This window comes from Lynx rufus, unplaced genomic scaffold (assembly GCF_022079265.1).
Source record: "Lynx rufus isolate CCGP_SWC_20201006 ecotype Redwood Valley unplaced genomic scaffold, mLynRuf1.p SCAF_10, whole genome shotgun sequence".
NCBI classification, from domain to species: domain Eukaryota; kingdom Metazoa; phylum Chordata; class Mammalia; order Carnivora; family Felidae; genus Lynx; species Lynx rufus.
The window spans coordinates 11,335,484-11,359,120 of NW_025814824.1; the positions used below are offsets into that span (position 1 = coordinate 11,335,484).

The 23,637-nt window shown below is 45.5% G+C and overlaps 1 protein-coding gene across 5 annotated transcripts in view; it reads left to right on the forward strand.

The window, feature by feature from the left end:
- PIP5K1B (phosphatidylinositol-4-phosphate 5-kinase type 1 beta) overlaps positions 1-23,637 on the forward strand; it is a 311,268-nt gene that overhangs the window by 100,327 nt on the left and 187,304 nt on the right. For 3 of the 5 annotated variants that reach the window (XM_047101723.1, XM_047101729.1, XM_047101738.1), the window contains exon 1: positions 18,321-18,849. The exons of the other annotated variants lie outside the window; for them this stretch is intronic. In XM_047101723.1, coding sequence (XP_046957679.1) covers positions 18,595-18,849 — 255 coding nt within the window. In that variant the 5' untranslated portion in view covers positions 18,321-18,594. Of the gene's footprint in view, positions 1-18,320; positions 18,850-23,637 lie in introns of those variants that run through there. 5 annotated transcript variants of the gene reach the window in all.

A 23,637-nucleotide genomic window follows, 5' to 3' on the forward strand; every position in this document is an offset into this window, starting at 1 on the left:
TCTTCGCAGGGGCTGAATCCGCCCGGAGGAGATGGGTTTTCTCATTTTCTCCAGAGAGTTCGGTTTTTGTTGATAAGTCAGAAGGGATTTTTGTTTGTTTGTTTTGGTCATTCAGATGGAGGTGTTGGAAGCTTGCCAGGGTCATGGCAGGGTAGAAAATGTGGGTCTCCCCAAGATCTCCATTACTGTTAAGTTCTTGAGATGCTTAAGCTGTAACCATTCCAAGTGCCAGGATGTTGGGAGGGATGGTCTCTGTACCTGCATCCCCTCCCCTCTCCCCCCCACAAGTCCTAAACAGGAAGCTGTTGATCCAATCACAGGTGTCCCTGCCCATCCCCAGTGCCCAGGAGCCTCTCTTACTTAGCGCCTGCTGCTACCACACAGATAGATGGGTCCATAGGTCTGCCAAGCCGTCCCTCTGTCTCCGGATCCCTCTGCCTGCCTTCCAATAAGGTGAATTGACGTTGTGTTTGGAGGTGGGAGGGCGGGCGGCAGTGTGCTTCCCTTGAGCGAGGACACAGCCCTGTGTATTTTGATGAAAGCCCCAAGTAGAGGTCTGCAAAGGCAAACGGCAGGCCTGGGCAGTTGGGGGCATGAATATCCCAGGGATACTTAGCAGTGTTAACACTAGGGAAAGGGCACGTATTCTTTCTGTTGGATTGCTAAGAATCGCAACCTGGCTCCCCCCTTCCCGGATTTCTTTTACTTGGGCTCACCTTAAGGTTCATCCTCTTCCGTGATGCTGAAAAAAGGTGTGTTTAGTTCTGAGACATCAGCGCAGCGGTGAGCTTTGCGGTGGCCCGCCGGGTGTATGAGATTTGAAATACCCAAAAGGTGAAGATCTGGAATGTTTCCCCCCCTACTTTCAAGATGATTGGGAGTGAAATGGTTTAATGACAAGATTCAGAGTCAATCCTGTGAAGTGAAGGCACCACTTGACAAGAAGTCTTTGCCAGAGTGGACAGATAAGCCCAAATCCTGAACTAGGTCTTCCCTTGAAGGTCCGGGTCCTTTGCAGACCCCAGTGCCATAGACAAACCCACTAAGGTCTGCAGGTGGAGAACAGCTTTGCTCAAGAGAAGCCCAGTCTCAGGGTGATGTCGCTCCTGTTTGGGGCAGCTGCTCTACGGGGGTCCTCACATTTTTCTCTTGTGTCTGATGCTGTGTTGAATTCTGATGGAATGAAGGATATTTGCCCCCGGGTGTTATGGCCCGTTTCAGCCTCTTGGGCCCTTCTAGAAGCAGCGAGGGGGTGGAGAGCAAAAAAGTCAGCATGTGGGCGTCACAAAACACGTATCAGAAGTTGCCCCACAAGATGGACTTTGGGCATCACTGGGTGGTGAGACCGCTGGTCACATCAGTTTTCTTTGTGATTCTGTGGGTCACCTGCTATTTCTACGAAGATGTGAGGTGTTTTTTTTAAGTTTATTTCTTTGAGAGAAACAGAGATAGCATGAGGAGACAGTATGAGTGGGGGATGGGCAGAGAGCGAGAGAGAGAGAGAGAGAAGGAAACAAGGAGACAGAAGGAAAGAAGGAGAGAGAGAGAATCTCAAGCAGTTTCCACACCATTGGCCCACGCGGGGCTCCAACTCGTGCAACTGCGAGATCATGATCTGAGCTAAAACCAAGGGTCGGAGGCTTAACTGACTGAACCACTCAGGTGCCCCCGGAAGGGTGTGAGTGGTACTTAGGATCAGATTTTCTAAGTTACTCCACAAGAGAATCCATTCAAAGCAACCGAGACTGTCTTGTGTAAAATGGGCCTAAAACAGCAGGAGAGGGGAGGAAGGGAGAAGGGAGGAAGAAGGAAAGCTATCTCCTGGAAGTCTCTGTGTCCCAGATTGATCACTGTCCCTGTTTTTCATCTCGTTTTATCACTCTGTAAACTGAACATTGATGGGTCATCCAATGCTAGAAGGGAGGAGAAGAAAACATTAGGCATTGACTTAACGTGCAAGCCCCGATGAGAGGACATCTTCTGTGCCCTCCAGATGGCGTATCTAAGAAGTGTAGTGGACAGACTCCTAGATACATTCATCCGGCTTTCAACGTCCAAGGCTGTCCGCGCGCCGGGCGCCGTGCTAGGTTTTGTGATTTACACATAAATACACGGAGGTTGTTGCCCTGAAAGGGCTGTCAGTGTAGAGGAAAGAAAAGAACACGAAACTGATGATGGCAGTCAGTCAGTGAGACCGTCGGGGCAGGCCCACGGCATCTTGGGAGCACAGATCAGAGGCGGTGAACCCGGATTTGGGAGGGCTAAGCGTGGACTTCCAGAAGGCAGTGGTGCCTCAGCAGCATCTGGAAGACAGGGAGCCCCTGACCGGGGGAGGGGCAGGCGCCGCTGTGAAAGCAAAGACAGGAGGAAGGCTCCCGGAAGTCATCCCACACGGGCGGCCGCTGCGGTGGGGCTGGCCGTGGGGAGAGAGGAGTTAGAGACCATGTCAGGAGAGGTCGAGTGCTGTGCCGGAGACTGAGTTCTGCCCCGAAGCGGTGGGAAAGCCTCTGCCGGATTTTAAAGAAGGAGCGTGGCGTGGCCAAATTGGCATCCTAGAGAGGTCCCTTGAGCCGCGGTGTGCCCCAGAGAGGCAGACTGACGAGGCTGAGGCGGTGATCTGTGCAAGAAAGGGTGACGTCTCCCTTAAGATGGTAGCAGAGAAAATGCCAAGAAGGGGTTGGAATCAAAGGCCATTAAGGAGATTGATTGGAGAGATGGATGGGCTGGGATGGGGTGGGGGGGGGGGTGTCACAGAAGAGTCGGGATGGCCATCCCTCGATGTGGGGCTTGGATGGCCCGGTGGGAGATGTTAGTGTCCTGTGAGGGGGGCAGAATGTGAGAAATTGGAGTTGCAGCTTCTAGGATTTGTAGAGCCTGTAAGACTCTGTAGGCACCGTGAAAGCCACCAGAAATAAGTAGGGAGGCAGAGCTCAAGAAAGAGATCTGGGATCCAGCGTTCCTCGGGACTTATCGCAAGGAGGTTATCTTTGAGGCCATCGGCAATGGAAGACATTCAAGAGTGAGAATAAGAGAATACAGAAGACCCCAAGGAACGTGAATAGTTAAGAGGGAGCCTGCCAGAGACAGAGAGGTGTTCAGAGAATTAGGGGAAAACAGGAAATGTGGAATCTGTGCTCATGCTTTCTCTCAGGTCCGCCGTCCGTGGACAAAAGAAAGAGCAAATGATGGGTCACAGAAATGACCACGCTGACTGCATTTGCCTCTTTAATTTTTTTTTCATGTTTTATTTATTTTTGACAGAGACAGAGCATGAGCGGGGGAGGGGCAGAGAGAGAGACACAGAATCCGAAGCAGGCTCCAGGCTCCGAGCCTTCAGCACAGAGCCCGACGCGGGGCTCGAACCCACAAACTGTGAGATCATGACCTGAGCCGAAGTCAGATGCTCACCCGACTGAGCCACCCAGGCGCCCCTCCTTTGCCTCTTTAACAGATGTCCCAGGACATCTGCATCCGCCAGCCTCTCCTTCCCAGAACATCTGGGAATACGAGGTTCTCATGTTTCTTTCACTGGGTACCATTGCCTCCCCCAACAGAACCAGGGCTGTGTTGGTAAAGAACACCGGCGTAGGGGTTTAGGGAAAGCCAAGGACGGTGTTGGCCGAGAGCAGAGGGGCCCTCGGCCAAGGGGGACTGGTCGTTTGTCACTTCAACAGATATCCCAGAGCCTACTGTGTACCGAACCCTCTCAGGTCAACGCTTCAGAAAAGTCCGGGAAGATAATGGAAGAAACCACGTGGGCAGAGCCGCAGTGTCGTGTGGCTGTGGGGGAGGCCAGATTGCTGTGCCCCTCGAGGTGAACGGAGAGGTGGAAGTGAAGGTGGGGAGTGGGCGCCAGTCTCTGGAGGATTTGACGTTGAGTATAAGGGAGGGTGAGACACGGTGGCAGCCAGAAGGGGATGTGAGGTCAGGGGCAGGACGTTGGGGGGGGGGCGCTCAGGAAAGAGCACACACGCTTATATTCCCAAGGGAAAGGGCCAGATGAGATAAAAGGGGGAAGATCCAGGTGAAGGGATCACTGGGGATGACGGGGAGAGGGCTCCGGGCAGGGGTGTGTTGGAAGGCGCACAGGACACATCTTGGCGATGCACCACACAGAGGGCTGGGAATCGGTGCTTCTGAGTTCGCGGGTGGGAAGGGCGGCTGGTGAAGGGACAGACCACTCCTCTGGGAAGCAGGAGGCAAGATGCAGAGATGGTGGGGAGGGGACGGAAGGAAGCAAATGATGTCCGAATATAGGCGCATTCAGAGTGGTGAAGAGCCCCGCTTTGGAACGGAGCAGACCCTGTGCTCCCCTCCTGGTTCCTCCGCTCACTAGCTGTGTCAGCGTGGGCAAGTTACTGAACCTCTCTGTGCCTCAGTTTTCTGATCTGTAAAATGAGCATAATAACAGAAACCCGTAGCGGGGAATCGAATGAGTTGGTTCGTGCGTTACTTACAGCTGTGCCTGATACAAGACGCGCTCCATGTGGATTATCTATAATGGGAATTATTAATAGGACCGAGGGCGGATGCAGCCTGGGGCCGTGAAAACACCAGAATGTAAGTGTTGGGCGCCACGTTAGGAGGACCCAGCAAAGGAGGCGCCGTATTCTTCTAGAGTGGAAGGCATCAGGAAGTTGTCAGAAATGGGAGTACTTGACTCATACTCAGGGTCACAGAGAGGCCCTTTCAGGGAGAACTGACACTGGGGGCAGAGGCAGGGGTGCGTAGTCTGGAGACGTGTGTGTGTGTGTGTGTGTGTGTGTGTGTGTGTGTGTGTAGAGGCCCTTTCTGCCCCGAGGGAGGGAGAGGGGCCAGGGAGCCACCTGAGCACAGTGGGAGCCCAGACCGCAGGGCCCCCAGCGCTCTGGGTCACCTCTGTGGCCACGGAGATTTTGGGAGCAGAGCAGTGACGGGGGGATGAGGGCAGCTGGTGGTGCCGATGACGACGCTAAAGTTTTGGAGCGTGTACTCTGTGCCACTTGGTCCCTCCTCACACCTGGCCCGGGAGAAAGGCCCCTGTTGTTTTTCCCCACTGCTCCGACGTGAGCACGAAGGCCCACAGATGAAGTGACTCGAGCAGGCCGAGCAGCTGTTGAAGCTGGACAGTGTGACGCAGAGCCTGTTCCTGTGACCACCACGTTGCCACCATCTGTCCCACCGGCGGGGAGGGCGACAGGTGGAGGGATGGGCCGATGACCTCAGCGAAGCCTGCGGCAGCCTCCTGAGAGCAGATCTTTTGTCTTTTTCACCGAAAGTCTGGCTCTGAGGATCAGTACCCCCGCACAGAGTTCAAGGGCGCAGCGGACGCGTCCTGTGGGTGCTGTGGACACCGCGGCCCTTCCAGAACCCAGCTGCTGGCTGGGGAACCTGGCAGGGTTCACAGGGCTGGACGGCCAGCCGGCAGTAGTGCCGTCTCTGCCTGTCTTCTGGAAACACAGGGTCTTATCCGTGTGTCTGTCCACAGTCTCGCCGAACTGCCTGTTCGCGGTCTCACTCACCTGTGACTTTGGCTGGCTCGACCGGACCTGACGAGGCCAAGGCCACTACCGCTTGACCGCCTCGGTCCCCACGTTGTAGAATGTTCCCCATGTGGCTGATCTGCGGTTTGGCCTGAGTCAGGTTCCCCCCTGAGCTCGTGGTGCAGCTGGGGTGGAGGTGGCGAGGGGACCGTCGGCACAGAGGGGCCGCTGTTCACAAGTGCCGTGATCTTCGTGGGCAGTGAAGCTTGAAATCTGGGTCATGTTCGACCTCACCCCGTATTCCCCCAGGCCCCGTTGGTATCCAGGTTCTGGTGATGTTTTCATTGTCAACGCGACGCAGGGCTCCTTCCTCTCAGCCTCTAGCTCCACACTAACCTTCTAGATCCCCATCACCAGAACACCTGCCAGATGCGGGCCTTCAATCTGACGCTCCCTTGCCTTTTCGTCTTGTCTCCTCTTAATATTAAAGCCTTCAGATGCTCCGTGATTTGTCTGACCCGTGATCGGCTCCCAAGGCCGTGCAGCCTGGAGCTGATCACCGTGTCCACCTTGATTCCCCTCCATTTGGTCACCCTGATCTTCCTCTGTCACCAGATGTCCCCTTTCTACACCCCTGCCCTGCCCTCTTACCTGTCACCTCCCTGTCCTCTGGACAATGCCTTTTACCCTTGACTCTCCAGTTAAGTTGTGGGTCCGTTGAAAACAGCTTTCTGCCCAGTGTGTCTGAAAAACACTTGGGAACTTTAGTGATTAATAGCTGATTTATAATCTCTTGGCCTTGGTGGTTGTTTTTTTCCTTTTTAATTCTTTATTGCATTTTTTAGAACATTCCATATGAGCCCTCTGACTGTGATAATGGAATATTTGTTAGAAGCAAAGCCAAGGAAAAGGAATTAACTCCTAATCCTGTTAAAGACTTTCTCATTATTCCGTGTGCTTGTGTTTTGGCTTCTCTTTGAAGCGCTGTGACAACAGGGACCACGTAACTCATCATGTGTCCCCCGAAGTGCCTTACATACAGGATTGCCCGAATACACGTCCGAGGCGGTGCATACCCTCCTGGGTGAGGAGTAGGTCACACATGGCCATCTCATGACTCGGGCTTTCCCTGTCTCTAAACATTTGTGTCTTTGCCTCCTTGGAAACTGCTCTTCCTACGTCTTGCAGTTAAATCCATTAAGCCCAGAACCGCAGACAGTTTGGGGGCAGAATGTTGCTCCCTCGGTGGCTTTCTGCCCTTAGCAGCTTTTCCTACGGGCTGTAGCCACAGCCCCTCTACACCCTTCTGTGTTCTCTCAGACCCCCCCACAGACACACAGGGCCCCCCACCCCCAGCTTCTGTGGGGTAAGGTCAGCTGTCTTTCATGGGAGCGCATGGGAGATCTGTTTCTTGGGCTTTTCAACAGAAGACGAAATAGACCCAGAAATGCTTGAGAAACTGCTGCAAGCTTCTGAATCCAAATATTTTCTTTCTTTCTTTCTTTTTTCTTTTTTCAAGAGAGAGCAAAAGTGGGAGAGGGGCAGAGAGAGAGAGAGAGAGAGAGAGAGAGAGAATCTCAAGCAGGCTGCATGCGCAGAGCAGAACCCAACATGGGGCTCGATCTCATAGCCCTGAGATCATGGCCCGAGCCCAAATCAAGATGCTTAACCAACTGAGCCACTCAACTCAGGTGCCCCTGAATCCAAACGTTTTCTACCAGTCGTAACTGGCTTTAAATTTGCATATGGCTTGCAGTTATTATTAATGTAGTAATTTAATAGTTCCTGGCGTGTGGTCTTAGGGGGAAAAGATGTTAATAGTTTAGAAATAAAACATGGACAGAAAGCATAATCTGGTAAGTTAAAGAAATGAGACAATTTATTTTTTTAACTTTTTTTAATGTTTATTTCTGAGATCCGGGGGCGGGGGGGGGGGGGTGTGGAGGGAGGTAGAGAGAGACAGGGAGACACAGAATCCGAAGCAGGCTCCAGGCTCCGAGCTGTGAGCACAGACGCGGGGCTCGAACTCACGAACCGTGAGATCATGACCTGAGCCGAAGTCGGACGCTTAACAGCCTGAGCCACCCAGGTGCCCCAAATATGAGACAGCTACTTTTTTCTGTCTAATGTTGATAGTGAAGGCTTGGTTTGACAAGGCTCGTGAATACTTTTAGCACAACCTTTGTTGGAAACACAAATTACGAGTGGTTCGTCTTTATGCTGAGCCTTTTGTCATTGCCATTTATAGCTATTCTGTTGATTCACTTGGTGAGCTCCATTCTGAGAGTCGATGAATGTGTTTCATGAGAGAATTATAAGAGCCCTGCAATTTGTTTTGATTGGTCTCCATGTTGATTCATAGCGAGCAGGTGCCATCGTTTGGAATTGGTTTTGGCAGTGGCTTGGTTACATAAACATTAGATACGTGAAATGAAACCCCGTTTAAATTATTTTCATCAGGAAGAATAGGGGGAATTTTATGTCGAATCCAAGAGCACCGTGGGTCTGTTTCTACAGCTTTGGAACATAAATTTGTGCAGCCGACCATATGTCTGCACATACATGTGTATAGGTGGCCTCCCTCCATTGTGCAGCCATTTCTTTGACAGTTTCTGCGCATAGTCTAAAGAAAGAAATCCGACCCTGTGCTTTCTTAATATAGCAGAATTTTTCCAGTCTGAAAAATCTAGGCATTTCTACTTTGGAAACTACGTCAAGGATCGTTTTCCGTTTGGTGCATGTTGGTTGCTTATTTTGAAGCCTTGGGAAATAATCCATCACAGTCTTAATCCTTGATTTTTCCTGCTTGCTTGTTATTGTTGTTTATTGCCTAAGCCGCATTAGAAAAGCATCAGACCTCTTCAAGGCACGGAAGAAGGACCGGTAATATTCTTAACCTCCCCAACAGAGCTATTTACAAGGCTGACATTTTCCTAAGGATGGCTTTTGAGGTTTTCCTGAATATATATACATTTTCACAAGTGTGTTTTTCCTCAAAGGATTGAACATGGACTTGGGATCACCAGTAGAATGAGCATATGGAAATCTCTTTGTAACCCTTTTAAGTAACATCCTAACCTTTGGGCTGCTTTTGGGTAAATTCCTTAAACGCAAGTTGGACATCTCATGCACACCCACGAAACTATGTTAAGTATCTCTTTCATGCTGCTGGGTCTTGCTCTGAGCAAGCTGCCCTGAAGCCTGGCATCTTCCTCACTCTGCCTCTGAACCTCGTGTCCCCCAAAAGCTGCTCTAAGTCCCATTTTCAGTATTCTGCAGAAATGAAGCTTTCCGGTGTCTCTCTGGGCGGACTCGGGCTGTTCCTCTTCCAAGAACCCCAGAGTAAAACACATGCCGGGTTGTAGTGTAGCTGTCCCCATGTCTGTCTCTCCTACTAATGTGACTTCTGTGAAAGATCTTTGTCTTGATGGCTCCAGGGCCAAGTTCAGTGCCTGACATGTAATGCTCAATAAATGACTGAATGAATTGGATGAAAGAGGAAAAAAAAAAAAAAAAAAAAAGAACGCGTGAATTAATTTGCTGGCAGATAACGAAAATGAACTCAGAAGAGCACAGTTTACACAGAAGTGATTAACATTAGCATGCGGGCATGACCAAGGCCCCAAATATTTTTTAATTGCTTTCCCTATTGGGAAATGTTCTAGGCAGTGTTACCATATGTAGCCTGAATGGCATGAACGCGTTTGACTGTGGCTATCTGATGGCAGATCAGATCCCATAGGGCGAGTTGCCCTTGTAACGAGCAAAGAATTAATGAGCCTCCTCCTGGTTCCAAGGAGGATCTGAGAGGAGGCCTCACCCAAGAAGTGGCAGTGGCTCCAAACCGCAGGCACTGGCGAAGCGAGTCCGCAGAATTCATGGCAGAAGAGAAGTGGGTGGGACCCACGGTCAACAGAGTTCGTGGCGGACATGGGCATCGACACCAAACCTGCAGAGGCCTATTCTGGTGTTTTTCCCATCTGTCCCTGTTGCCTGGCTTCATCGGTGTTTAATGGAGTGCCTGTTGTTATGAGCAGACCAGGAAGGACTTGGGGGCAGTGCCCCTCATGTCTTGAATCTACAGGTTGGCCTATTTAGTTGGGTAATTAGGTAATGAGCCGTTTGCACCCCCGCCCCCCAGTTTGGTCTTGCATGAGGAGCAGACTCAATCAGCGGCGAATGAAAAATACGTCTGTGGCCCTAGCTGGAGACTCGGAGGTGCAAAGGGTCACCGCTAACTCACCTGTGGTCCCCACGTGTCACAACTCTGCAACTTGGAGTAGCCGTGGAGCTTTCAAAAGCTCCCCTGCCACCCGGTAAATTCTGAAACGCCCTCTAGGTTGAGACTCCCTGATGTAGAACGCATTTTACAGAAAATCATCGTGTAAATAGATATCGTGGCCTAACCTTTGGGCTGTGTTTCCAAATTAAAGAGGAAGTACACTGTTGATTAAATGGGCTTCCGATTGTTTTTGTCAGACAGCTAGCGGGGAGAGGGTGGCTTTGTGGAGAGAACTGACTTGAAGGCCCACAAAACTCCGGGTCAGGTCTCATTCCTGCCCCCACGTGACCCCGGGCACGTTGTCCCAAGTCATAGCCTCACTCTTAGACTTAATGTAGAGGCCGCAGAAGGTAGCCATCTACTTGAAGCTCTTTGCGGATCCCCAGAGTCATAAAAATAGAAGTGTCCCAGCTCCTGGCCTACCTCCTAATCCACATTTCCTTTGAGATCGTGTTTCTTAGGCAGATCATTAGCACATACCTGCTTTCCCACGTTCATTACTGTTTTCTGTGTCATCCTGTGGTCTTCATGGGCCTGTTTGTTCTCAGAGCCCGAGGTCACTCTTGTTCTTTTTTAGACCACTGGCCAGTCATCCCCTATAGGATGCACGTCTCAGGATCCTCATGTTCGATGGTTTTCAGCGGGCTGGCCCCTGGGAGCCATACACAGGGGTTAGCAGTTACAGGGGGTAAGAGAGAATCCAGGGAGTTTTCCCCCTCTCTCTGCTTCAGGGAGCGTCTCCATCAGTGACTCTGTCTTCCCCATGCCTGTAAACTTACCTCTCCGTCTGTGGTTCCAGCTTCTGCCAGTCAACCTTCACCACAGTGTTCTGGCCCCAGCAGATAAGCTCCACCTTTTGTGGTTCGTTAACACCCCTTTCTGTTGGTGTGCCTCTGGCCTTGAAAGTGGTGGTGGCTTCCTGCTGATGGGAATGTCTGCATTGCTTCACCATTTTTGCTTCACTTTCCAGCTCACCTATCACATTTATAATCAATTCCGTGTATTAAGTTCCCTCTCTTTAACGCACCCAGAATGGTTTCCGTTTTCCCTACTGGACCCTGACAACTCGCTTGAAGTAATAAAGCGTGTTGATTGCCTTTACTAGTCAGAATGTCTTAGATGACCCCACGCCTGTGCTGAGAATACGGATTCCACAGACCCACCACCCAAAGGTGGCGGTTTCGTTGTTTTGCTGGGCGGACCAAGAATCTGCATTTTCACAAAGCTCCCTGGGTGCTTGTGAGGGCCAGCACTGGTATAGAAAACCGTAGAGCCAGGCGGAGATGGAGGTGCTTGGGGAGATGGTCCCTGTGTGCCTACACCCACTAAGGGCTTCCCTTCTACAGACCAGCCTTACAGCAAGAGAGCCTGCCTTGGGAAAATGAAAAATGACTACCTCCCATGGATGTTATAGGACAGTCCGTTACGAGTGTCGATAGCCCTGGCTAAAGTGGGATGCTAAGGGATTGTTTACGGTGGTAAATGAGCTCATGGATGGGACGGCTTGTCACACATGGTTGTTGCTCAACAAATGACCGTGTGTCTTCTTCCCTCCAATTAAATGAAAGCTCAGAAATGGAGAAAGCTAAAGGGGTGCCTGGGTGGCTCAGTCAGTTGAGCGTCTGACTCTTGATTTCAGCTCAGATCATGATTCCAGGGTTGTGGGACTGAGCCCTACATCGGGCTCCATGCTGAGTGTAGAGCCTGTTTAAGATTCTCCCTCTGTCTCCCTCTGCCCCTCTCCCCGACGCGCACCCTTGCTCGCTGTCTCTAAAAAAAATTTAAAAATTAAAAAAAAAATGTAGAAAGCTATGAGATCATGTAAATTATTTACTCCTGAAGCTAACAGAATCCAGATACTAAATATCAGAAAGGATAGATAAGCAATTAAATAGTCAAAATTCATTGCTTGGTATATATTTCTGTTATCTGAACTGGTGTCTCAACAGCCTAACCATCTGATACTGTAAGTTGGCTGTGTTCAATGTCAGAAATCATTTAAGAAAATAAGTCCTAACTGGGAGTCTGTATCAGATCACATGTTAACACATTTCGTAAGGAGACCTGACTCTTACGATTATGCCCTTACTTGGCCACTAAGAATTCTGCATTCCAGGCTCTTGCCAGAGACTATAACTTTGAGGGCTCTACTGTCCAATTCTTATCAAAAGGTTGGTTATGAGAAATACTTTCCAGGGAGGATTGCCTGAAGCATATGCAGTCCATTCATTCCTCATTGAGATAGCCTAAATATTATTCATGGTGTAAGTCAAGTCATGGGATCTCAATGTAACAGCTTCTTGTCAGTTTCCCTTTGCTTGGCAGGATTAGTGAAAAAAGACACATCTATCCTTATGGAGTTTTTTTAACTCTGCGTTAAATGCAGAGACTCTCAGATTAAGAATACAATCCCATTTACCATTGCACCAAAAATAGTAAAATAGTTACCTAGGCATAAACTTAACCACAGACGTGAAAGACCTATGTTTCGAAAACTGTGAAACATTGATGAAAGAAATTGAAAATGACACAAAGAGATGGAAACCTGTTCCATGCTCATGGCTTGGAGAATCAATATTGTCAAAATGTCCATGCTACCCAAGCAATCTATACATTTAATGCAATCCCCATCAAAATACCAACAACTTTTTCACAGAACTAGAACAAATCCTAAAATTTGTGTGGAACCACAGAAGACCCCCGAATAACCAAAGCGGTCTTCAGAAAGGAGAACAAAGCTGGAGGTGTTATACTCTCAAATTTCGAGATACACTACCAAGCTGTAGTAATCAAAATAATATGGTACTGGCACAAAAATAGACATACAGATCAATGGAATAGAGAATCCACAAATAAACCTTCACTTAAACTATGAATTAATCGACAACAAAAGAGGCTAGACTATACAATGGGACAAAGACAGTCTCTTCAACAAATGGTGCTGGGAGAACTGGACAGCTACATGCAAAATAAGAAAAAGGAAGAGGAAAAAGAGGAAGGAAGGAACTCGACCACTTTATTACACCCTACACAAAAATAAACTCAAAATGAATTAAAGACCTAAATGTGAGACCTAAAACCATAAAACACCTAGAAGAAAATACAAGCAGTAGTTTCTTGGATGTCAGCCATAGAAACGTTTTTCTAGATATGTTTCCTGAGGCAAGGGAAACAAAAGAGAAATCAAACGATTGGGACTACACCAAATTAAAAAACTTTTGCAGAGCAAAGGAAACTGTTAGCGAAACAAAAGAGTAACCTACGTATAGGAGAAGATACTTGCAAATGGTGTGTCCTGTGAAGGGTTAATATCCAAATATATAAAGAACTTATACAACTCAACAACGCAAAAACCCAAATAATCCAATTTTAAAAGGAGCAGAGCACTTGAATAGACATTTCTCCAAAGAGGACATCCAGATGGCCAACAGACACATGAAAAGATGCTCAGCATCACTCATCATCAGGGAAATGCAAATCAAGACGTCAGTGAGGTATCACCTCACACCTGTCAGAATGGCTAACATCAAAAAGACAAGAAATAACAAGTGTCAGTGAGGATGTGGAGAAAAAGGAACCCTCCTGCATTGTTGATAGGAATGCAATCTGGTGCAGCCTCTGTGGAAAACAGTATGGAGGTTCTTCAAAAAATTAAAAGTAGAACTACTGTGTGGTTGAGTAATCCCACTACTGGCTATTTATCCAAAGAAAACAAAAGCACTTTGAAAAAATAGACGCCACGCCATGCTTACTGCAGCATTATTTACAATAGGCAAGATATGAAATCAACACATGTTCGTCAATAGATGAGTGTATAAAAAAGTGGTATATGTAGACCATGGAGTATTGGCTATATCAGCTATAAAAAAGAACGAGATCTTGCCATCTGCAATAACATGGATGGACCTAGAGGGTATAATACTAAGTAAAATCCATCCGAGAAAGATAAATGCCATATGGTTCCATTGTATGTGGAATTTAAGTGGCAAAACAAATGAACAAAGAAAAAAGACAAAAAGGAAAAAAAAGACTTACAAAGAAAACAAACTGATGGTTGCCAGAGGGAAGGTGGGTAGGGGGATCCGTGAAATAGATAAGTCATTGACTCATTATATTGAACACCAAAACTCATATAACAAACACTGTATGTATAATTATACTTCAATTAAAAAGAGAGAAAAAAACTCTCATAGGTTTCTAGACAGAGAAAACCAGTCAGTTACCACGACAGGGGCATCAGTCTAGCATGAAACTCCTTACTTTTAATCCAGAAAGCAAGAACACAGCAATACCATATTTATAGAGAGTTGAAGGAACAAAGGACTGAGCTAAGAATCCCGTCACCAGCCAAGAGATCTAGTCATATATGAGGCCAAAAGAAAGACATGTTTAGACATGGAGTGACTCAAAGCGGGCCATCCATGTGCCACTTGTGAGGAAATTACTTAAGAAATGTTCCAGGGGCACCTGGGTGGTTCAGTCTATTAAGCGTCCGACTTCGGCCCAGGTCATGATCTCACAGTTTGTGAGTTCGAGCCCCTCGTCAGGCTCTGTGCTGACAGCTCAGAGCCTGGAGCTTGCTTCGGATTCTGGGTCTCGCTCTCTCTCTGCCCCCCACCCCTGTTCACACTCGGTATCTCTCAAATATGAAGTTTTTAAAAAAATGTCTTAATACCTCCTGTGGACGAGGAAGAGAGAGGAGATGTCATGGGTTGGATTCTCTGAATGCAGGCAAGGAAACAGAGTTTTTGCATGCAAGATATTTATTAGAGATCCACACCTGTCTTAGGAGTTGAACTGTATCCTGCAAAAAAAAAAAAAAAAAATATATATATATATACACACACACACACACACACACACACACACACACAAATTCTAAACCCTGGTATCTGTGAACGTGACCTTATTTGGAAATAGAGCCTTTACTCATGTCATCAAGGAAAATGAGGTCAGGAGGGTGAGCCCTAATCCAATATGGCTGACGTCCTTTCCAGAAGAGGAAGATGCCACGTGAAGACAGACACGTGGGGAGAATGCTGTATGACAGGATCGATGCAGCCACAAGCCAGGGAACACCAAGGGTCAGTGGCCACCAGCAGAAGCAGGAAGAGGAAGGGAAGGATTTTACCCAGAGCCTCGGGGGGAGCATGGCCCAGCTGACGCCATGATTTGGGACTTGCAGCTTCCAGAACCACGAGAGAAGAAATTCCTACCATGTGAAGGCACACATGTGGAGACTAATACAACCTATGAAAGGAAGAGGTGGGGTGAGCAGAGGGAGAAGCCCGTCTCCCCTGCAGGACCCACGAAGCGGGCCCGACTTGGCCAGGAGCTGCCCCACTATTCGGTCACAGGATGTGGGCAGCCCCGGGGAGGCCATCGCCTCGCTGAGGTGGCTCTTGACAGGGGCAGACCCTGACGGAGTGGATAGGAAAACGTAGATTTTCTTGATGATTTGAAAATAGAATAACTAACCAAATATACATGGCATGAACTGTTGTCATTACTAGGAAGAAGAAAGTGGAATTGCAAGTTGGATTAATCCGGCAAAGAGCAAATGAATAAAAATAAATGTGGCAATGTAGTTAATAGTAAATAAATATATTGGAAGCAAGCCAGATACAATCCTATCGCAATAGATGTGAATTTGTTAAAATCCCCTTTGAAATGACAGACTCTTAAATTAGCAAAAACAAAACAAAACTCCAGTTTTAGGCTAGTTTTAAGGAACACAGATAAAACAAAATGACAGCTAAAAAAGTTCAATGGACAAAGATGTGCCAAGTGTATGCAAGCAAAAGGAAAACAGAAGTGTACATGAACCACAATGGAACTCAAAACTAAAATTATTAAGAAAGGATCCTTTTCAAAGTAAAGAGGATATTTCACCAGGACACTATTATACATAGATTATACACTAGTCAGCGTTGTTATGGAAAATTTAAGGCAAACAAATAAAAAAATTACAGGAGAATATGATAGAACTATAACTATATTATCGTAAGCCAGCCAGGAATAAACACCCTTACTGAAACATCTTTAACGTTCTAGAACTTTCACTTCTCTGAGAAAGAATCTTAGAAGTTGGGCCGAACTTGGTCAGTGCATTAATGGTTCTTTTTGAAGGGCCGTTGCTACATTCCTGTCTATAAAAAGGTTGAAGCTGTCAGTCGAATGGCGCAGGAAGAGTCCTTGATTATTGACATACTTGTCAGCATTGGACGCTCGCCATCTTTAAAATGTTTTCCAAGTTGGTGGGCAGGTAGTATCATCTCAGTTATTATAATTCGTGTTCTCTTACCACTCAGCAGGCTTATCCCTTTCGCAGGTTTACCAGTGATCTAGATTTTCAGTTCACAACCTTCACTTATTTTGATCCTGTGTGGTTTGTCTTTTCCTTCGTAATCAATTTGTAGAGTTTCCTAGTACATTAGACACTAACCCTGTCATGTGAGCTGCAATGTAGTACGAGCAGGGGAGGGGCAGAGACAGAGGGAGACACAGAATCCGAAGCAGGCTCCAGGCTCTGAGCCATCAGCACAGAGCCCGATGCAGGGCTCGAACTCAACAAACTGCAAGATCATGACCCGAGCCGAAGTCGGATGCTTAACCGACTGAGCCACCCAGGTGCCCCTACTGTCTGCATTTTTAATGAATTCCAACGGACTCAGTCTGGAGCTCTTACCTCTTTTATTTTATACTTATTTACAAATATTCAAAATCCTACCCTAGTTCATGACGTTTAACTTTGACATTATCAAATTTAAAACAAATGACAAGCAAAGAGAAACAAAGTTTGGTGAATGTCAGCATGCCTCGGGGGGCAGAACAGAACCTGGGATATATGGTTCGTGCTATTGATTGCTGCCTGTGGTTCAGGGTTTGAAGAGCATTAATGTTTTCCTTACTGTTAAGTGTGGAGTGCTCATTGCATAATCCTTGGAGAATGTAGAAAAAATATAAAAATGGAAACCCGAAGCATTCATAATCCCATCGTCCGCAGATAATCACCAGTGCTTCTGTGAATTTCTTTCTTCCTTCTTCCAGGCACATATAGAAATATATAGAATTGTACATAATCTCTCTAAAACGTACTCATCTTGGCTCCCATAGTTATGAATGATGCACTTTAACTGGTTCAGGAGCATAGCAGGTCTAGGAACAAATGGTAATTACCACTCTGTCCATTTTCATTGCCCATTTGCAGTTTACCAGAACATTCCCAAGCGTCTCATTTGCCTCCCCTGCACAGATGTCCCAGTGAAGAGGTCCACGTGACCTTTGTTCAACATCGCCCTAAGAAAAGTCGTAGAGTACAGGCAACATTTCATGGCATCCTTTTATCATTATTGCCTATTTTGTAATGTCTTAGAGAAATTGCTTTTTAAAACTGGAACTTTACCTATTTCTCTTCTCCTCTTTTCTGCTGTCCATTCAGGGGTGACCTACAACGTAATACAAAGGATCATTTCATCATCTGTCCTGCATTCAAGCCCGTTAGCCAACCCCTCCCTATGGTGGGTTTTCCAAAGACCCTTCATTGTTGCTCTTGGAAGTTTCTCGGTTTTCAGAGCTGCCAAGTCTTCGAGGTTTAATGACTCAATGGCATCCTTTAGGGAACTCTTCATTCTGTTGCTTCTGTTACACCGTTGACGGGTAAAGAAAACCGTGCCCTTACTGTCATTAGCACGTAATAAGTGGGAGACATGCACATACCCTAGTGAGAAATGGGCTAGAGCTTCAGAGAGATGATCCACCAAAGGAGTTCAAACAACCAAGTAAACATGACAGAGTTGTCTGTCTTGCTTTGAAACATACACAGGCAAAATTAGATGATATTTTTGCCCAGAATTGGCCAAGTGTTTTATTTGATTTTAAATGATGACCCTTGCCACTGCGAGAGATACAAAGTTAGATATATTTTACCCAGTAAACATCGTTCTGTGAATCTTTAGCGGCTCTGATGGACTTGCCGTTGGAAATTCTAAGAACACAGAAGGCAGTTTTACTCACAACAAAAAGAAAGCATCCTGAATGTCCGTTAATAAATATTGAGCTATGATACATTTTTATGATAGTTATTCAGATGTTAGACCTTTTTCCAATTAATATTTAGTGATGCAGACAATGTTTATATAAAGCGAAAAGGGCCCAAGCACAAAGTTGTATGTAATGTATGACCCCAGTTTTGTTAAAAAATAAACACACATTTGAAAAAGATCCACTGGTAAAATAAGTGAATATTCACAGTTAATAGGATTAAAGGTGATAGTTTTACTTTTCTTTTTCTTATTCAAATAAAATACCTGTTTTACTTTTCATAGGGAAAAAGCATTATGTGAAATTTTCTTTTGATGTTTATTTTTTGAGAGAGAGAGAGAGAGAGAGAGAGAGAGAGAGAGAAGGAGCCGGGGAGGGACAGAGACAGAGGGGGACACAGAACCCGAAATGGGCTCCAGGCTCCGAGCTATCGGCACAGAGCCCGATGTGGGGCTTGAACTCATGAGGTGTGAGATCATGACCTGAGCTGAAGTCAGATACGTAACCGACTGAGCCATGCGGGTGCCCCACAAACATTATTTTTAAATTTGAACCCCAGACATTATTTTTAAATTTAAAAAGTATGTTTAGTTTTTAAAATGACTGAAAGATCATGAACACTTATACATTTGATTAAAAAAATCAAGGAACCTTCCCCATTATATTATGAAACTTAATTCCAAGTTAGTTTGCAGAGTTTTGGGAGTAGTCTGGTTATGTCAGGAAAATGAAAACGTGGCATACTCAGTAGTGTCTTACATCTTAAAAAGGGCTTAAAATGCACGTGGAGATTATGTCTATTGAAGTATGTACAGTCTAAAAGTCTTTTTCATTGATGAAGCAGGTTGTGTTGAGTTGATGACATGGCCATTTATTCCATGCCAACTATATCTAATGTTACCACACCGCTGGCACCTTCCAAAGAATCCTGCGTACATTGTGATTGTTGGTGTTGGACCCCTCAGTTATGTCTTGATCACCTTCCTTCAGGGGATCAGCTCTCTTCCCATGCATAAAACACCCAAGGAGATGGAATCAGATGCTGCCTGCATTGATCTAATGGTGTGTTATTATCTTTCTTAGCAATTTATTCATTCATTCATTCTTTAAATATTTACAAAGCACTTACGTATGCCGGGTACAGTTTAAGCGTTAGAGGTACATCGTTGAACAAAACAGACTAAAGTCCCTGCCTCTGTGGAGTTTAAATTCTTCAGGAGGAGACAGACTGAAACAAAAACCCACTGTAATAAATAAGGAAACTCTATTGTATGTTGGATACTGATGAGTGCTATGGGCAAAAAAGAAAGAAAGGGAGGGAGAGAGGAAGGAAGGGAAAGGAAAGAAAGAAAGAAAGAAAGAAAGAAAGAAAGAAAGAAAGAAAGAAAGAAAGAAAGAAAGAAAGAAAATAGAAGGAAAGGAAGGAAGAAAGAAAGAGGAAGAAAGGAAGGAAATAAAAGAACAAAAGAAGGAAAGGAAGGAAATAAAAGAAGGAAAGAAAGGAAGGAAGGAAATAAAAGAACAAAAGAAGGGAAGGAAGAAAGAGAAAGAAAGAAAGAGGAAGTAAATAAAAGAAGGAAAGGAAGGAAGAAAGAGAAAGGAAGAAAGGAAGGAAATAAAAGAAGGAAAGAAAGGAAGGAAGGAAATAAAAGAACAAAAGGAAAGGAAGGAAAGAGAAGGAAGGAAGGAAGGAAAGAAAGAAAAAGAAAGAAAAGAAAGAAAGAAAAAGAAAGAAAGAAAGAAAGAAAGAAAGAAAAGAAAAAAGAAATTAAGGAGAGTTAAGGGGAATCAGGAGTATGGGGTATTGGGGCAGGGAGGTACCAAATAGGATATAGTTTAAAATAGGATCATCAAGCTAAGCATCAGATAGAAGGTGACATTTGAACAAAGACCTGAAGGCGATGAGCAGGTACTTGTGGAAGACTGTTCAGGCAGTGGGAATAATGCAAGCAAAAAGCTTTAGTGTAGCAGCATTCTGGTGTTTGAAAAAAAGCAGAGTACGTGAAGCAGGGGAATGGAGGGGGAGTTCAGAGGTGCTAAGGTCAGAGGAGGAATGGGAAGAGGGTGGGTAGATCGTACAGGACCACATCCACCATTGCAAGGACTTTGGCTTTTACCCTGGATGAAATGGGAAACCACTGTAGGGTCTTAAGAGAAAAGGGACCTTATGATTAGGTTTAAAGACAGATCACTGTGGCTGAGAGTAGATTGCAGATGGGTGTGGGTGGCCCTAGCAAGCCCTGTTGAGAGACCGAGAGGGGGTAACACATGCTTGAGATGATGGTGGCTCTGCTCATGAACACAGAGCAGGAGTGGTGACAGGTGACTGGATTCTGGATGTCTTTCAGAGGCTTTGCTGGCAGGTTGACTGTGGTGTAAGAGAAGGAGGACTCTAAGATTTGGGGCCTGAACAGCAAGAGGTTGGAGATGCCATTAACTGAGATGGCAAAGGTCCAAGGGAAGGAAGGGAGGGAATATCAGGATTATGGTTTTAGATTTGCAAATTTGGAGGTTTCTGGCAGATATCCACATGGAGACGTCAAGACGACTATTGGATATGCAACTCTGGAGCCCAGAAGAGAGCTCCAGATGGTATTTGGAGACTCTCAAGAAAGTATGGATAGAGAAGAGAACCAAGGAGTCAGTCCTGGGGGTGCCTGGGTGGCTCAGTCGGTTAAGCATCTGACTTTGGCTCAGGTCATGATCAGGTTTGTGAGTTCAAGTCCCGCAGCGGGCTCTGTGCGGACAGCTTGGAGCCTGGAGCCTGTTTCATATTCTGTGTCTCCTTCTCCGTCTGCCCTTCCTCCACTTGCACTCTCTCTATCTCAAAAATGAATAAAAACATTTTTAAAAAATTTAAAAAAAAAGAGTCAGTCCTGGATACTCCAATATTAAGAGGTTACAGAGAAAGAAAGGAGAACCGTCTAAGGAGACTGATAGGCCAGGCAGAATGGGGACTTAGAGTTAGCCATTGGATTTGGCAGCATGGAGGTCCTTGGTGATTTTGAGGAAGACGTTCACAGTGTAGTGGGGAGAGCAAACCCCTGATTGAGGTGCATTAAGGAGAGAATATGTGAAAAGGAATCAGGGGTTGAGAGTAGAAACATCTTTTTCAAGGAGTATTGCCGCAAGGAGCAAGTGGAATCCAGAAAAGGTTTTTATTTTGTTAAGGTGGAAGAAATGGCAGAGCGCTGATGGGGTAGAAATAGAGTGAAAAATTGAAGCCGCCGAGAGGAAGGGGAGAATCGTAGGAACGGAGTCCTTGAATAGGTGACAGGCTGTGCTCAGTTTAAATAAGCTTTTCTTGTTTTAGAATTACTGACTGTTGTCACATTCATTGCCAGCATTTCCGCCTTGTTGCTTGCCTTTTAATACGTTCATGATCTATTTTGATATTAAGTCGAGAAATTTGAGCGGTCAAATCAACTAAACTTTTTTATTGTGTAGCTTTTATGTATATAAAAATGTTTGCCTATGCAAGGATCCAGTATTAGTTAAATACCTATATATTCGTATAAAGTAATTGCGTAATTTGAGCTTTTCCAGGGGCATGACCTAGCCTTTGGTTTGCCTTTTTTTTTCAATGAGCCTGAGACTTTTCAGGTATTATAATTCCACTTATACATTATTCAAACCTCACCAAAATATTATGAAGAGACTAAAAAATCAATTATTTTTTTAAAAATGTTTATTTTGAGTTGGGGGAGGGGAGGGGGTGAGAGAGAGAGAGGGAGAGAGAGAGAATCCCATTGTGGGGCTCCATCTCATGAACTGTAAAATCATGACCTGAGCCTAAACCAAGAGTCAAACACTTAATTGACTGAGCCACCTGGGTGCATTGAAAATCAATTATTTTTTAATTGTATTAAGCAGATATAGTATGGGAAGCACTAGCATGTGAAACACCTGTCCATATTATAGTTGATGGGTTATAATCCAGTTAGTTATATGGACACAAATGGAAATACAAATTTGTCTATGAGAGTGCTTTGATGGGTGGGCAGTCATAGGTCTGGTGAGGTTAGTTTGCCATGATCCATTCTTTAATTTCCTTGGATGTTTTTTTAGTCCTTTCAAGCATGTAGGAGTCTTTTAGTCCCAATGCAGAGAAATGGCTAGCAAATTCTTAGGTTTAATCCACAGCGTATTTATTAAAAGCCCAAGATTTAGGGGTGCCTGGGTGGCTTAGTTAGGCCTCCGACTTCAGCTCAGGTCATGATCCCATGGTTTGTGAGTTTGAGCCCCGCGTCAGGCTCTGTGCTGGAGCCTGCTTCCAATTCTGTGTCTCCCTCTCTCTCTCCTCTCTCTCCCTCCCTCCCTCCCTCCCTCTCTCTCTCTCTCAAAAATAAACATTAAAAAAAAATTAAAAGCTCAAGATTTAAAATCTGCTTCAACATCCTAATTGTCCATCAGTTGATGAATGGGTAAGGTAGATGTGGTACGTACACACACACACACACACACACACACACACACACACACTGAACCGTTACTCAGCCATAACACAGGATGAGATCTTGCCATTTGCGACCATATGGATGGACCCAGAGAGTGTAATGCTAAGTGAAATAAGTCAGAGAAAGTCAAATACCAAATGATTTCACCAATACGGGGAGTCTAAAGAACAGACGAATAAGCAAGCAAATGCAGAAGCAGACCCTTGAATCTAGAGAAGAGACTGATCGTTGCCAGACGGGAAGGGATGAGGGGGACAGGTAAAAATGGGGACGGGGAGGGGGATATACAGGCTTCCAGAATGAGTAAGTGACAGGGATGAAAAATACAGCATAAGGAATTTGGTCAGTGGAATTTTGATAGTGTTATAGGGAGACTGAGGGTAGCTGCCCTTGTGAGCAGAGCATCCAGACTTGTCACATCACTGTGTGGTACCCCCAAACCTAATATAACATTGTGTCCGTTCTACTTTAATTAAAACTTTTTCTTCTTAAAAAAATAAAATAACATGTGCTTCAGAGGGTTACAGGAAAGTCAGAAGTGTTACTCCTCCTTGGTGTATCCTAAGAAAAGACCCTTAAATGTCACAGTTCTGGATTAAGTAGTTCTTCTCGTTTGCCAGATAAGTAACTGGCTATAAAAATTAAGGTGAATTAAAAGGTAAGATGCAAAACTCTTAGCCTTACAAAGTGAAAAGGGCGCATGTTTACACATCTTACATATTCCAGTGAGACAAAAATATTTTCTCTAGAAGCGTTGAAAGAAGTCACACAGGGAGTCAATAGCGTTGTGCATGAAAAATAGAAAACTTCTCTATGTCATAATTATAATATGAAAGACAGCAGCATGGAAAATATTAATAACGTGCTTGGATACAGATGAATAACCTTGATACATAAAAATCAGTAAGAAAAACACTAGTAATAATAACCATAATGGGTAAAAATCAATAACTAAAACACTAAGAACCCAGTACATAAGCAGACACAGTAATAGAAAACTCAAAAGATGAGCGGCTCCTGGGTGGCTCAGTTGGTTAAGTATCTGACTTTGGCTCAGGTCATGATCTCGTGGTTCGTGAGTTCGAGCCCCTCATCAGGCTCTGAACTGACAGCTCAGAGCCTGGAGCCTGCTTTAGATTCTGTGTATCTCTCTCTCTCTCTGCCCCTCCCCTGCTTGTGCTCTGTCTCTCTCTGTCTCTGTCTCTCTCTCAAAGATAAACATTTTTAAAAATTTAGAAAACTCAAAAGAAATACAGGGAGGTAAAAAAAGGCAAAAAAAAACCAGGTATGCAAACCATCTTAACATTTACTAATAATTTTCAGAAGTGCACATTAATATCCAGAGATGCTTTCTTTCACCTCTGAAATTAGCAAAGATAATTAAAATGGTAAT